Source organism: Entelurus aequoreus, linkage group LG03, assembly GCF_033978785.1.
Source record: "Entelurus aequoreus isolate RoL-2023_Sb linkage group LG03, RoL_Eaeq_v1.1, whole genome shotgun sequence".
Taxonomy (NCBI): Eukaryota; Metazoa; Chordata; class Actinopteri; order Syngnathiformes; family Syngnathidae; genus Entelurus; species Entelurus aequoreus.
The window spans coordinates 85693656-85707780 of NC_084733.1; the positions used below are offsets into that span (position 1 = coordinate 85693656).

The following is a 14125-nucleotide window of genomic DNA, read 5'->3' on the forward strand; positions in this document are numbered from 1 at the left end:
CAATTTTTTGTTTTTTTGGGATGTATGTGTCCGGAAAATACGGTATTTTAAAAAAAAAATACTGTGGTAGGCTCCAGGCCACTGTGACCCCGAGAAGGACATCCATCCATCCATCCATCCATCTTCAACCGCTTATTCGGAATCGGGTCCCGGGGACAACAGCTCTGGCAGAGACCCCCAGACTTCCCTCTCCAGAGCAACATTAGCAACTTCCTCCTAGGAGATCCCGAAGCGTTCCCAAGTCAGAGAGGAGTTGTAATACCCCCATCTGGTCCTTGGCCTGCTACGGGGTCTCCTCCCAGTGGGACCATACTTGCCAACCTTGAGACCTCCGAATTCGGGAGATTGGGGGGGGCGGGGGGGGTGTTTGAGGTGGGCGGTGTCGGAGTGGGCTTTGCCAAGGGGCGGGGTTAAAGGTGGCCCTTAATACTGGGCTGTGACCGCCTTGTGCTTTGCTGACCGTTCATGAGTGACTATATCCATTCGGCCACCGTGTTCAATGGAGAAGTCTGATCTACAAAACTTGCAGGCAGCATACCCCTTCCCCTTCGGGCTGTCCTGGATGAACTGAAATTCTTGTTTCCAATCATTTTGGAACTTGCAAGCGTACTTCTTCTTCTTACTCGTCGTCGCCATGACTGTCTCTTCTCCGTTCTTCTGCTTCGTCTCCTTCTTGTTGTGTGTGCAGTTGTGCACTCTCCAAAAGCCGTAGATGTTATAACGCTGTTTATATGGAGGAAAAGAGGATGTGACGACAGTCTGTCCTCACTCAGGTCCGCAATATTGTTGTCCGGCTGGAAATCGGGAGAAATTCGGGAGAATGGCTGTTCCGGGAGATTTTCGGGAGAGGCACTGAAATTCGGGAGTCTCTCGGAAAATTCGGGATGGTTGGCAAGTATGAGTGGGTTGTGCAACGAGGACCTCTCTAGGGAGACGCTCGTGAGGCATCCGCACGAGATGCCCGAACCACCTAAGCTGGCTCCTTTCCAAGCGAAGGAGCAGCGGCTCTACTCCGAGTCTCTCTCGGGTGACTGAACTTCTCACCCTGTCTTTAAGGGAGATGCCAGCCACCCTTCTGAGGAAACTCATTTCGGCCGCTTGTATCCGCAATCTTATTCTTTCGGTCATGACCCACACTTCATGACCATAGGTGAGAGTAGGAATGTAGATAGCTCGGTAAGACCAAGAGCTTTGCCTTCTGGCTCTGGGTGTTGAGGGGCTGTCTTGGTCGATACGCCTTTTCAACATTCAATAAATCAATGTGTACTTATATATCCCTAAATCACGAGTGTCTCAAGGGGCTGCACAAGCCACAACGACATCCTCGGCTCAGATCCCACATCAGGGCAAGGAAAAACTCAACCCAATGGGACAATGAGAAACATTGGAGGGGACCACAGATGTGGGGACCTCAACCCCAGGGCGACCGTTGCAATGGACGTCGAGTGGATCTAGCATAATATTGTGAGAGTCTAGTCCATAGTGGATCTAACATAATAGTGAGAGTCCAGTCCATAGTGGATCTAACATAATAGAGTGACAGTCCAGTCCATAGTGGAACTAACATAATAGTGGGAGTCCAGTCCATAGTGGATCTAACATAATAGTGAGAGTCCAGTCCATAGTGGGGCCAGCAGGAGACCATCCCGAGCGGAGACAGGTCAGCAGCGCAGAGACGTCCCCAACCGATGCACAGACGAGCCGTCCACCCGGAGTCCCGACTTTGGACAGCCAGCGCTTCATCCGTGGCCACCGAACCTGTGCCGCCCCCTCCACGAAGGAGAGGGGGGCAGAGCAGAAAAGAAACGGCAGATCAACTGGTCTAAAAGGGGGGTCTATTTAAAGGCTAGAGTATACAATTATTTTTTAAGATAGGACTTAAATGCTTCTACTGAGGTAGCATCTCTAACTGTTACTGGGAGGGCATTCCAGAGTACTGGAGCCCCAATAGAAAACGCTGCGCTGCGTGGAAGTCTGGGACCGAGGGAGTTGCAGACTGGAGTGGTGGTTCCCCTATACAAAAAAGGGGGACCAGAGGGTGTGTGCTAACTACAGGGGTATCACACTACTCAGCCTCCCTGGGAAAGTTTACGCCAAGGAACTGGAAAGGAGGGTCCGGCTGATAGTCGAACCTCAGATTCAAGAGGAGCAATGTGGATTCCGTCCTGGTCGTGGAACAACTGACCAAGAAGGACAAGCGGTAGAAAAATGGATGGATTCTTGGGAAAAAATGTTATTGAATAAAAACGGAAGAGGTGAATAGATAAACAGTATTTGTACAATGCATTCAAAATAAGACTGAAGAAAACAGGACATTTGTTCACACTAAATACAGCTGTGGATGTTATGTTTTGCTTCTTTTATTACGGACGGCGCTTCAGCTATATTTTAGCCAGCAGCCAGGATAGAGTGTGTCCGGTGTTGCATTTCCGGCAAAAACGCTGGTGTAAGTTAAGGTTTCACGACATTTGCCGACGTGAAGTTTTCACCCAACATATCAAAAAATCAATCAATCAATGTTTATTTATATAGCCCTAAATCACGAGTTTCTCAAAGGGCTGCACAAGCCACAACGACATCCTCGGTTCAGATCCTACATCAGGGCATGGAAAAACTCAACCCTATGGGACAATGAGAAACCTTGGAGAGGACCGCAGATGTGGGGACCCTCCCCCCTAGGGGCGACCGGTCCAATGGACATCTAGTGGATCTAGCATAATATTGTGAGAGTCCAGTCCATAGTGGATCTAACATAATAGCGTGAGAGTCCAGTCCATAGTGGATCTAACATATTAGTGTCAGAGTCCAGTCCATAGTGGATCTAATATAATAGTGTGAGAGTCCAGTCCATAGTGGATCTAACATAATAGTGAACGTCCAGTCCATAGTGGATCTAACATAATAATGAGAGTCCAGTCCATAGTGGATCTAACATAATAGTGAGAGTCAAGTCCATAGTGGATCTAACATAATAGTGTGAGAGTCCGGTCCATAGTGGATCTAACATAATATTGTGAGAGTCCAGTCCATAGTGGATCTAACATAATAGTGTGAGAGTCCAGTCCATAGTGGATCTAACATAATAGTGTGAGAGTCCAGTCCATAGTTGATCTAACATAATAGTGTGAGAGTCCAGTCCATAGTGGATCTAACATAATATTGTGAGAGTCCAGTCCATAGTGGATCTAGCATAATAGTGTGAGAGTCCAGTCTATAGTGGATCTAACATAATATTGTGAGAGTCCAGTCCATAGTGGATCTAGCATAATAGTGTGAGAGTCCAGTCCATAGTGGATCTAACATAATAGTGTGAGAGTCCAGTCCATATTGGATCTAACATAATAATGAGAGTCAAGTCCATAGTGGATCTAACATAATAGTGTGAGAGTCCAGTCCATAGTGGATCTAACATAATAGTGAGAGTCCAGTCCATAGTGGATCCAACATAATAGTGAGAGTCCAGTCCATAGTGGATCTAACATAATAGTGTGAGAGTCCGGTCCATAGTGGATCTAACATAATAGTGTGAGAGTCCAGTCCATAGTGAATCTAACATAATATTGTGAGAGTCCAGTCCATAGTGGATCTAACATAATAGTGTGAGAGTCCAGTCCATAGTGGATCTAACATAATAGTGTGAGAGTCCAGTCCATAGAGGATCTAACATAATAGTGTGAGAGTCCAGTCCATAGTGGATCTAACATAATATTGTGAGAGTCCAGTCCATAGTGGATCTAACATAATAGTGTGAGAGTCCAGTCCATAGTGGATCTAGCACAATAGTGTGAGAGTCCAGTCCATAGTGGATCTAACATAATAGTGAGAGTCCAGTCCATAGTGGATCTAACATAATAGTGTGAGAGTCCAGTCCATAGTGGATCTAACATAATAGTGAGAGTCCAGTCCATAGTGGATCTAACATAATAGTGTGAGTCCAGTCCAAAGTGGATCTAACATAATAGTGAGAGTCCAGTCCATAGTGGATATAACATAATAGTGTGAGAGTCCAGTCCATAGTGGATCTAACATAATAGTGAGAGTCCAGTCCATAGTGTCAAGGTCAAGGTCAAGGTTTCTTTAATGGTACCCGGAGGTAAAATAGTCAAGCAGGCATTTGTCATGTGTATTATTTGACTTAAATTAACGACTTTTGTGGAACGCCAAAGCAATCAACGACAATCACACCTCAATGATCGGATTGTTCAGCTGTGCTAAAATTAGAACTCTCTGGAAAATTGCATTTCAGTCGGTGTCTGCCAGGTGAAAGCGCCATTTAGTGCCACCTAAACCTCCCCCCCGTTTCTCTCACTGTCTTCCCTCAGGGGAGTGAGCTAGGTTGGAACTCCATCTTGACCGTCACCGCGGCCGCCGCCGTGCTGCTAACGATGACCAGCTTGTTGAGGGCGCTCGTCCGATGTTGACCGCACCTTTAAAAAGAGACGGACGTCAGCCCGAGAGCTTGTCTCCCGCCCTTGTCCGTCGACTCCACTGCAATCCTCTCAACGTGATGGAGCCCCGAGTGTTAAGAGGCAGGGTGGAGGTGGAGGTGGAGGTACCACACGAGGCGTGCGCACACACCGAGGAGGCTGAGGCTGCCGCCATGGCGACGGGTCGAGGACATGAGGACACTGCCACTCCTCCTATGTGAATATTGTCTCTCTTTTAGCCTTTGCTGTGTTCCCTGTGCACCAGATCTGTTTATTTAATCATTATTTATTGATTTTGCCGGGTTAAATGTTGTGAGAAAATACACGTGTAGTGAGCATTTAATGCACTGAAATGTAGATATTCCTTAATGGCTTGTAAACATTGTTTCTTTTGCCTAATGACTGCAGACTTGAAGCTGCTCTTCTCTCTTGTCAGAATGTTTGGGACCTTGTCCAAGACGACGAGTAGCGGAAAACAAAGCCCCCCGACTCTGCATGTATGTATGTATGTATGTATGTATGTATGTACTAGGGGTGTAACGGTACGCCATATTTACGGTTCAGCGCGGTTTTAAGGTCGCATTTCCGGAACAAATAGGGAACAAAATGCCAAAAACTTAAAAGTGCAGTTTTCAATCATTTTTCTAATTAAACATAACAAACTGCAAAATGGAAATGGGTTATACTTGTATAGCCATTTTCTACCTTCAAGGTACTCAAAGCGCTTTGACAGTATTTCCACATTCACCCATTCACACACTGATCTTTTTCTGTAAGTTTCCCATAAACTGCCAAGATACCTGTGGCGGTGGGGGCGTGACTATGGGCGTGGTCACCATGACATCATCGAGTAATTTGCATAATTTACTACAATGATATCATTTTCTCTAAAAAGGCTCAAAAAATGTATACTTACTAATTAATAATAACAGTTTTGTTTTAAACGTCCATCCATTTTACAATATAATTACAACACTTTATGTACATATTTATATACAGATTTGAACAATAAGTTATTCACTGAAATATATTTATTAATCGTGGTTGTTACAAAAAATATATCTTATAAAAATACAAAAGCTAAAATGTCTCTTAAAGCTCTGCCCCTTTAATTAGTGCATACTAAATAATTTAACTTTAGTCTACGACTACAACCATATTATTTACCAGCAACATAAAGTGAAACAGAGGCAGAGGTGTCCTGCCACAGTCAGTAACAAATAAACAGAAAACAGTAGTGGTGGTAGATAGACACAAAGCTTCATCAAACATCTGATCCACTGAACAAAGAGCTCCAAAAATCTTGATCCTACACTTCTCTTTTGTAAAGTAAATCTGAACAGCCGATATGGGCATCTACATCAACTATATGATTTGCCTGAGAAGCTGGACAGGCCAAAAAATAAATAGATAAAATAAAATAATTTTTTTGTGGCGGCCTTAATTCTTTCGTGGCGGGCCGCCACAAATAAATTAATGTGTGGGAAACACTGGTACATTACTAAAATAAACTAATACTCATTTACTTGTGACTTTGGCCGGAGACATAAAGGACGTTTTAGCCTGCAGCAGATTGTTGACATGGTTTTTTCCATTTGTGCATCTTTTTTTTTTTTTATTACAATCCCCCCATTTTGTTAGTTGCTGTGGTAGAATCCAGGTTAATACTGCCACTGCTTTTATTTTATTTTGACGCTACAATATACACCCCCCCGCCCCCCACCTCAACCTCCTCATGCTCTCTCAGGGAGAGCATGTCCCAAATTCCAAGCTGCTGTTTTGAGGCATGTTAAAAAAAAATAATGCACTTTGTGACTTCAATAATAAATATGGCAGTGCCATGTTGGCATTTTTTTTTCCAATAACTTGAGTTGATTTATTTTGAAAAACCTTGTTACATTGTTTAATGCATCCAGCCTGGCATCACAACAAAATTAGGCATAATAATGTGTTAATTCCACGACTGTATATATCGGAATCGGTAATTAAGAGTTGGACAATATCGGAATATCGGATATCGGCAAAAAAGCCGTTATCGGACATCTCTAATTATTAGCACTCCACGCGAGTCAACATCAACAAAGTTCACCCTTTGTGTATTGACGCACAGAATAAAACGTTTGGTGGACGAAATGAGACGAACAAGGAGTGGCATAAAACACCTCTTTCTCTGGCAGCGTCGGAGAAAGTTGCACATGTAAACAAACTACGGTGAGTTCAAGGACAGCCGAAATTAGTAGGACTAAACGGCGCTGGCCATATAATCAGTGAAGCATGAACACAAACATATTAAATAGAGATGTCCGATAATATCGGCAGTCCGATATTATCGGCCGTTAAATGCTTTAAAATGTAATATCGGAAATGATCGGTATCGGTTTCAAAATTATCGATATCCGTTTAAAAAATAAATACTAAAGGCACTGCCTTTGCGTGCCGGCCCAGTCACATAATATCTACAGCTTTTCACACACACAAATGAATGCAACCTATACTTGGTCAACAGCCATACAGGTCACACTGAGGGTGGCCGTAGAAACAACTTTAACACTGTTACAAATATGCGCCAAACTGTGAACCCACACCAAACAAGAATGACAAACACATTTCGGGAGAACATCCGCACCGTAACACAACATAAACACAACAGAACAAATACCCTGAACCCCTTGCAGCACTAACTCTTCCGGGACGCTACAATATACACCACCTCAACCTCTTCATGCTCTCTCAGGGAGAGCATGTCCCAAATTCCAAGCTGCTGTTTTGAGGCACAGAATAAAACGTTTGGTGGACGAAACGAGACGAACAAGGAGTGGCATAAAACACCTCTTTCTGTGGCAGCGTCGGAGAAAGTTGCACATGTAAACAAACTACGGTGAGTTCAAGGACAGCCGAAATTAGTAGGCCAAAACGGCGCCGGCCAAATAGTCTCATCGGTGAAGCATAAACAGAAACATTATTAGAACAACAAATATATTTTCCCCCATCTTATTCCATTTTTATATATTTTTGTTGACCCCCCCGGCTCAGACAGTAGTTATGTTGCTGATGCCGCTTCGCAGCCGTGCTTCCAGCCAGCCGCAGGCTGCACCGTTTTTTTTCTTTCCGGATTTGACGGCCGCCTATAAGGCGAGGCAGTTACACTTCCTCTCCCTCACTTAATGTGCACCGTTACACCCCCCCCAGTACATAGGTGTGGGAAGATAAACACCAGCCGCAATGTTTGTTTCATTGAAGCTGCAGGCTCATTCCCCTTCCTCCACGCCGTTATTGTCTCATCTTCAACTCCCACTTCCAACCCCGCCAAAATAATAGTCACTTGATCAGGAGCCCCGAAGTCAGCACAGTGTATCTAAAGAACTGGCTCTGCATGCGTGTGTGTGTGTGTGTGTGTGTGTGCAAGGTAAGATTTCTTAGCAACTCGGCGGCACAACGGAAGCTTTTAATGCCCCGCACCGACTATTAAGACTTCTTTGACTTGGGCTCTAATTTCACGCTTGGCGAGGTTCTGACGGCGCAAGCACGGGTTAAATGGCTCGCTTAAGTGTTCACAATTGTAATTATTGCAAGTACACACCAGCTGAAAGTCCGCGTTCACTTTGTTAGTGGTGACGCAGCTTGAAAAAAAAAAAGAAAAAAAAAAGAAGACGAAGCTACTTCAGACAACCAGAGCTTTTTACACTTCGGGGGTATTGAACACGTCCACCTTTGTGTCCGTGGAGGGTTGCCGTTTACTAAATTAAGGTTTGATTACACATGTTAAAGGCCTACTGAAATGAAATGTTTTTATTTAAACGGGGATAGCAGATCCATTCTATGTCATACTTGATCCATTTCGCGATATTGCCATATTTTTGCTGAAAGGATTTAGTAGAGAACATCGACGATAAAGTTCGCAACTTTTGGTCGCTGATAAAAAAAGTAGCGTGACGTCGCAGGTTGAAAGGCTCCTCACATTTCCCCATTGCTTACACCAGCAGCGAGAGCGATTCGGGCCAAGAAAGCGACGATTACCCCGTTAATTTGAGCGAGGATGAAAGATTCGTGGATGAGGAATGTGAGAGTGAAGGACTAGAGTGCAGTGCAGGACGTATCTTTTTTCGCTCTGACCGTAACTTAGGTACAAGCTGGCTCATTGGATTCCACAATTTCTCCGTTTTCTATTGTGGATCACGGATTTGTATTTCAAATATCCTCTTGAAAATGAGAGTCGAGAATGCCAAATGGACATTCACGGTGACTTTTATCGCCACGACAATACATCGGCGAAGCACTTTAGCTACAGAGCTAACGTGATAGCATCGTGCTTAACTGCAGATAGAAACCAAAGAAATAAACCCCTGACTGGAAGGATAGACAGAAGATCAACAATACTATTAAACCATGGACCTGTAACTACACGGTTAATGCTTTCCAGTCTGGCGAAGCTTAACAATGCTGTTGCTAACGACGCCATTGAAGCTAACTTAGCTACGGGACCTCACTATGCTAAAAACATTAGCTATCCACCTACGCCAGCCAGCCCTCATCTGCTCATCAACACCCGTGCTCACCTGCGTTCCAGCGATCGACGGAGCGACGAAGGACTTCACCCGATCATCGATGCGGTCGGCGGCTAGCGTCGGCTAGCGCGTCTGCTTTCCAAGTCAAAGTCCTCCTGGCTGTGTTGCTGCAGCCGGCCGCTAATACACCGATCCCACCTACAGCTTTCTTCTTTGCAGTCTCCATTGTTCATTAAACAAATTGCAAAAGATTCACCAACACAGATGTCCAGAATACTGTGGAATTTTGCGATGAAAACAGAGCTTTTTTGTATTGGATTCAATACTTCCGTTTCAACGATTGACGTCACGCGCATACGTCATCATACATAGACGTTTTCAACCGGAAGTTTCGCGGGAAATTTAAAATTGCACTTTATAAGTTAACCCGGCCGTATTGGCATGTGTTGCAATGTTAAGATTTCATCATTGATGTATAAACTATCAGACTGCGTGGTCGGTAGTAGTGGCTTTCAGTAGGCCTTTAAGGTGTGCCCTCACTTATTGCGTTTGGTCTAATTGTCTTATTTCCTCAACGCCTGTTTTCATTATTGAAGGCTGACACGCACAGCTAAAATGCGCCCGTGGATCGATTAATCGTGTAATCGAATAAATCATATTTTTGCTTGATTGAGGTTTAATTATACATGTTAAGATGTGCCCTCAATTATTGCGTTTGGTCTAATTGTCTTATTTCCTCAAACGCCTGTTTTCATTATTGAAGGCTGACACGCACAGCCAAAATGCGTCCGTGGTTGATCGTGCCAATTTGTGTGTGCTAATAAAAGCAGGTGCGCTCACAGCCCTATGTGCTGTGTGGTGTGACCGCACAAACAAAGTTCTTGTCTCTTTCAAAACGTGTAGGGGTGTAACGGAACGCCAGGGCTTTCCAAACCCAAGGCCGAAATAAAAAAAATTGAAGCATTTCAGCGCAATTTTGATACATTTTGTGCTACCGTTCACATTTGAATCAATACGGTACTAATTTCCAATACCTGGGAATCAATACCAGTACTTAACGGCATCAACTTTCGGTACTTCTGTATGTGTTAATAAATGTCATTTTGTTTAATAATAACATCTTATTTATTTAACCGTGCTGTCCCGTTGTTATATCTTGTTTTCGTACACTTCTCATTTGCAAGTATTATCTAGTCGACTTTGCATGCAGCTGACAATTCCAAGACACTAGATGGCAACGGTGGGTGTGCTTTGCCATTAAGCACATTCTAGTCTTATGTTGAGTCCTACAAAGTGTTTTTACTGTAACTATTGTACTTGTTATACACCAGCTGTTTGATTGTAACTAGAGCTGCAGCTATCGGATATTTTAGTCATCGAGTATTCTATCGAATTTAATCGTGTAATCGAATAGATCATATTTTTGCTTGATTAAGGTTTAATTATACATGTTAAGATGTGCCCTCAATTATTGCATTTGGTCTAATTGTCTTATTTCCTAAACGCCTGTTTTCATTATTGAAGGTTGACACGCACAGCTAAAATGCGTCCGTGGATCGATTAATCGTGTAATCGAATAGATCATATTTTTGCTTAATTAAGGTTTAATTATACATGTTAAGATGTGCCCTCAATTATTGCGTTTGGTCTAATTGTCTTATTTCCTCAACGCCTGTTTTCATTATCGAAGGCTGACACGCACAGCTAAAATGCGTCCGTGGATCGATTAATCGTGTAATCGAATAAATCATATTTTTGCTTGATTGAGGTTTCATTATACATGTTAAGATGTGCCCTCAATTATTGCGTTTGGTCTAATTGTCTTATTTCCTAAACGCCTGTTTTCATTATCGAAGGCTGACACGCACAGCTAAAATGCGTCCGTGGATCGATTAATCGTGTAATCGAATAAATCATATTTTTGCTTGATTAAGGTTTAATTATACATGTTAAGATGTGCCCTCAATTTTTGCGTTTGGTCTAATTGTCTTATTTCCTCAACGCCTGTTTTCATTATTGAAGGCTGACACGCACAGCTAAAATGCGTCCGTGGATCGATTAATCGTGTAATCGAATAAATCATATTTTTGCTTGATTGAGGTTTAATTATAAATGTTAAGATGTGCCCTCAATTATTGCGTTTGGTCTAATTGTCTTATTTCCTAAACGCCTGTTTTCATTATCGAAGGCTGACACACACAGCTAAAATGCGTCCGTGGATCGATTAATCGTGTAATCGAATAAATCATATTTTTGCTTGATTAAGGTTTCATTATACATGTTAAGATGTGCCCTCAATTATTGCGTTTGGTCTAATTGTCTTATTTCCTAAACGCCTGTTTTCATTATTGAAGGCTGACACGCACAGCTAAAATGCGTCTGTGGATCGATTAATCGTGTAATCGAATAAATCATATTTTTGCTTAATTAAGGTTTAATTATACATGTTAAGATGTGCCCTCAATTATTGTGTTTGGTCTAATTGTCTTATTTCCTAAACGCCTGTTTTCATTATTGAAGGCTGACACGCACAGCCAAAATGCGTCCGTGGATCGATTAATCGTGTAATCGAATAAATCATATTTTTGCTCGATTAAGGTTGAATTATACATGTTAAGATGTGCCCTCAATTATTGCTTTTGGTCTAATTGTCTTATTTCCTCAACGCCTGTTTTCATTATTGAAGGCTGACACGCACAGCCAAAATGCGTCCGCGGACCGATTAATCGTGTAATCGAATAAATCATATTTTTGCTTGATTGAGGTTTCATTATACATGTTAAGATGTGCCCTCAATTATTGCGTTTGGTCTAATTGTCTTATTTCCTAAACGCCTGTTTTCATTATTGAAGGCTGACACGCACAGCTAAAATGCGCCCGTGGATCGATTAATCGTGTAATCGAATAAATCATATTTTTGCTTGATTGAGGTTTAATTATACATGTTAAGATGTGCCCTCATTTATTGCGTTTGGTCTAATAGTCTTATTTCCTAAACGCCTGTTTTCATTATTGAAGGCTGACACGCACAGCTAAAATGCGTCCGTGGATCGATTAATTGTGTAATCGAATAAATCATATTTTTGCTTGATTAAGGTTTAATTATACATGTTAAGATGTGCCCTCAATTATTGCTTTTGGTCTAATTGTCTTATTTCCTAAACGCCTGTTTTCATTATTGAAGGCTGACACGCACAGCTAAAATGCGTCCGTGGATCGATTAATCGTGTAATCGAATAAATCATATTTTTGCTTAATTAAGGTTTCATTATACATGTTAAGATGTGCCCTCAATTTTTGCATTTGGTCTAATTGTCTTATTTCCTAAACGCCTGTTTTCATTATTGAAGGCTGACACGCACAGCTATAATGCGTCCGTGGATCGATTAATCGTGTAATCGAATAAATCATATTTTTGCTTGATTGAGGTTTCATTATACATGTTAAGATGTGCCCTCAATTATTGCGTTTGGTCTAATTGTCTTATTTCTTAAACGGCTGTTTTCATTATTGAAGGCTGACACGCACAGCTAAAATGCGCCCGTGGATTGATTAACCGTGTAATCGAATAAATTATATTTTTGCTTAATTGAGGTTTAATTATACATGTTAAGATGTGCCCTCAATTATTGCGTTTGGTCTAATTGTCTTATTTCCTAAACGCCTGTTTTCATTATTGAAGGCTGACACGCACAGCTAAAATGCGCCCGTGGATCGATTAATCGTGTAATCGAATAAATCATTTAATAATAGATGACTTACCTCGCCTCTGGACGTCCCTCAATCGGATGCTTTCTCGACAGGTGCTACAGCAGCGAACTTGTGCTATTGTGGTATGCGAGCTCCACTGTGCAATGTTTGCGTACGACTGTGTCAGGTTCAAACACTGATGACATCTATTAAACAAGACAAGAAGCAAGGAATTAAACGGGGACCGAATTCAATTCGGCTCAATTGAGGAGAAACGCGCAGACACTGTACCCTTGCACAGTGTCGTCCCACGCTCTGACGAAAGATTGTACGCCTCCTCTTTTATTTGGACTTTCCCTGATTACATGGCAACAGCTGTTTCTAAAGGAAGGGGGTCATAAACAGCCATTGCCTTTGATTACAAAACAGTTCAAAGAAAAGGTGCCTGGAGGGGGGTCAGCTTTGTAGATCTCGGGGCAAGACAAAATCTTCCTGTGGATTACAATACATCAAAGAAACCGACACCCTTATGTCGCTCTCCAAAAAATCGGATTACAAGTACACGTGCTGCACCGTTACACCCCTACCTACGCAAAGACTTTGATTGATTGATTGGGACTTTTTATTAGTACATATTCCGTACAATTGACCACTAAATGGTAACACCCGAATAAGTTTTTCAACTTGTTTAAGTCGGGGTCCACGTTAATCAATACATGGTAGCGGTAGTGAATCCTTCTTTTAAGCATGCTCAATTCCCCAAACAATTCATATGAGGTCATGATGATGTCATTTTCTATATTTGCTGTAAATAAGACATAAGGCACTACTGTACGAGGAAGAGCTATTGCCTAGATTCCATTTGTACTGGCTTTGTAGAAAGTTCTATTTTGAAAAGAGCATCGTATATTTGATATAGTCGTATGTAAAATGTCTATTTATGGTGACCGTTTCAAAGAATAATCATTTTAACGATAATAATAATAAGCTGTTTGTCGTGGCCGCATGCATTGAGATTTGAACTTTAGGGACTTCATGTCTTGTTCAATACTGCAAACTTTATTCAAATTGCTTGCCATCAAATGTGTTTACGTGCGAGGAATCGCGACGGAATCGGGTGTTTACTGTCGATTCACACCGGCCGGCTCGCAATTCAACATGCCGTTAACTGTAGTAGTACGTCAAAGCTTTAAAGTCCAACGCCACCGTGGTCGAATCAGAATTCTACCCAACATTTCTGTAAATATATCTAAAAAATGTTTACTTGTCGTTCCCTTGGCTCAGAACGCATGAATGGATGAACTTCAGTTTTGTTTCTGCTCTACTTTATTTTCACCAGTATAACCATTGCTAGTGCTGGTTGTAGTCTTTGTTTTCTGATAGTACTGACAATAACCCATCCATCCATCCATCCTTCCGTCCATCCAATACCTGTTCAATGTTAATTATTATGTACAGATTTAAATGTGAAGGAAGTCTTGAAAAAATAAATCTTGTTTTCCC

General features: G+C 42.2%; 1 protein-coding gene and 1 long non-coding RNA gene across 8 annotated transcripts in view; both read left to right on the forward strand.

The window, feature by feature from the left end:
• LOC133647021 (coiled-coil domain-containing protein 136-like) overlaps positions 1–5106 on the forward strand; it is a 106317-nt gene extending 101211 nt beyond the window's left edge. For 4 of the 6 annotated variants that reach the window (XM_062043061.1, XM_062043062.1, XM_062043063.1 and 1 more), the window contains one exon: positions 4323–5106. In XM_062043061.1, coding sequence (XP_061899045.1) covers positions 4323–4335 — 13 coding nt within the window. In that variant the 3' untranslated portion in view covers positions 4336–5106. The remainder of the gene's footprint in view (positions 1–4322) is intronic. The other 2 variants (XR_009825413.1, XR_009825414.1) reach the window with 2 other exon arrangements.
• Positions 5107–5149: 43 nt separating this feature from the next.
• Positions 5150–13882, forward strand: LOC133647023 (uncharacterized). 2 transcript variants are annotated; one of them, XR_009825416.1, is made up of 3 exons: positions 5150–11530; positions 11697–12360; positions 12527–13882. It is a non-coding gene; the product is annotated as an uncharacterized LOC133647023 (long non-coding RNA). The 2 variants fall into 2 exon arrangements; XR_009825415.1 differs by having other exon boundaries at positions 5150–12360.
• Positions 13883–14125: the final 243 nt, after the last annotated feature.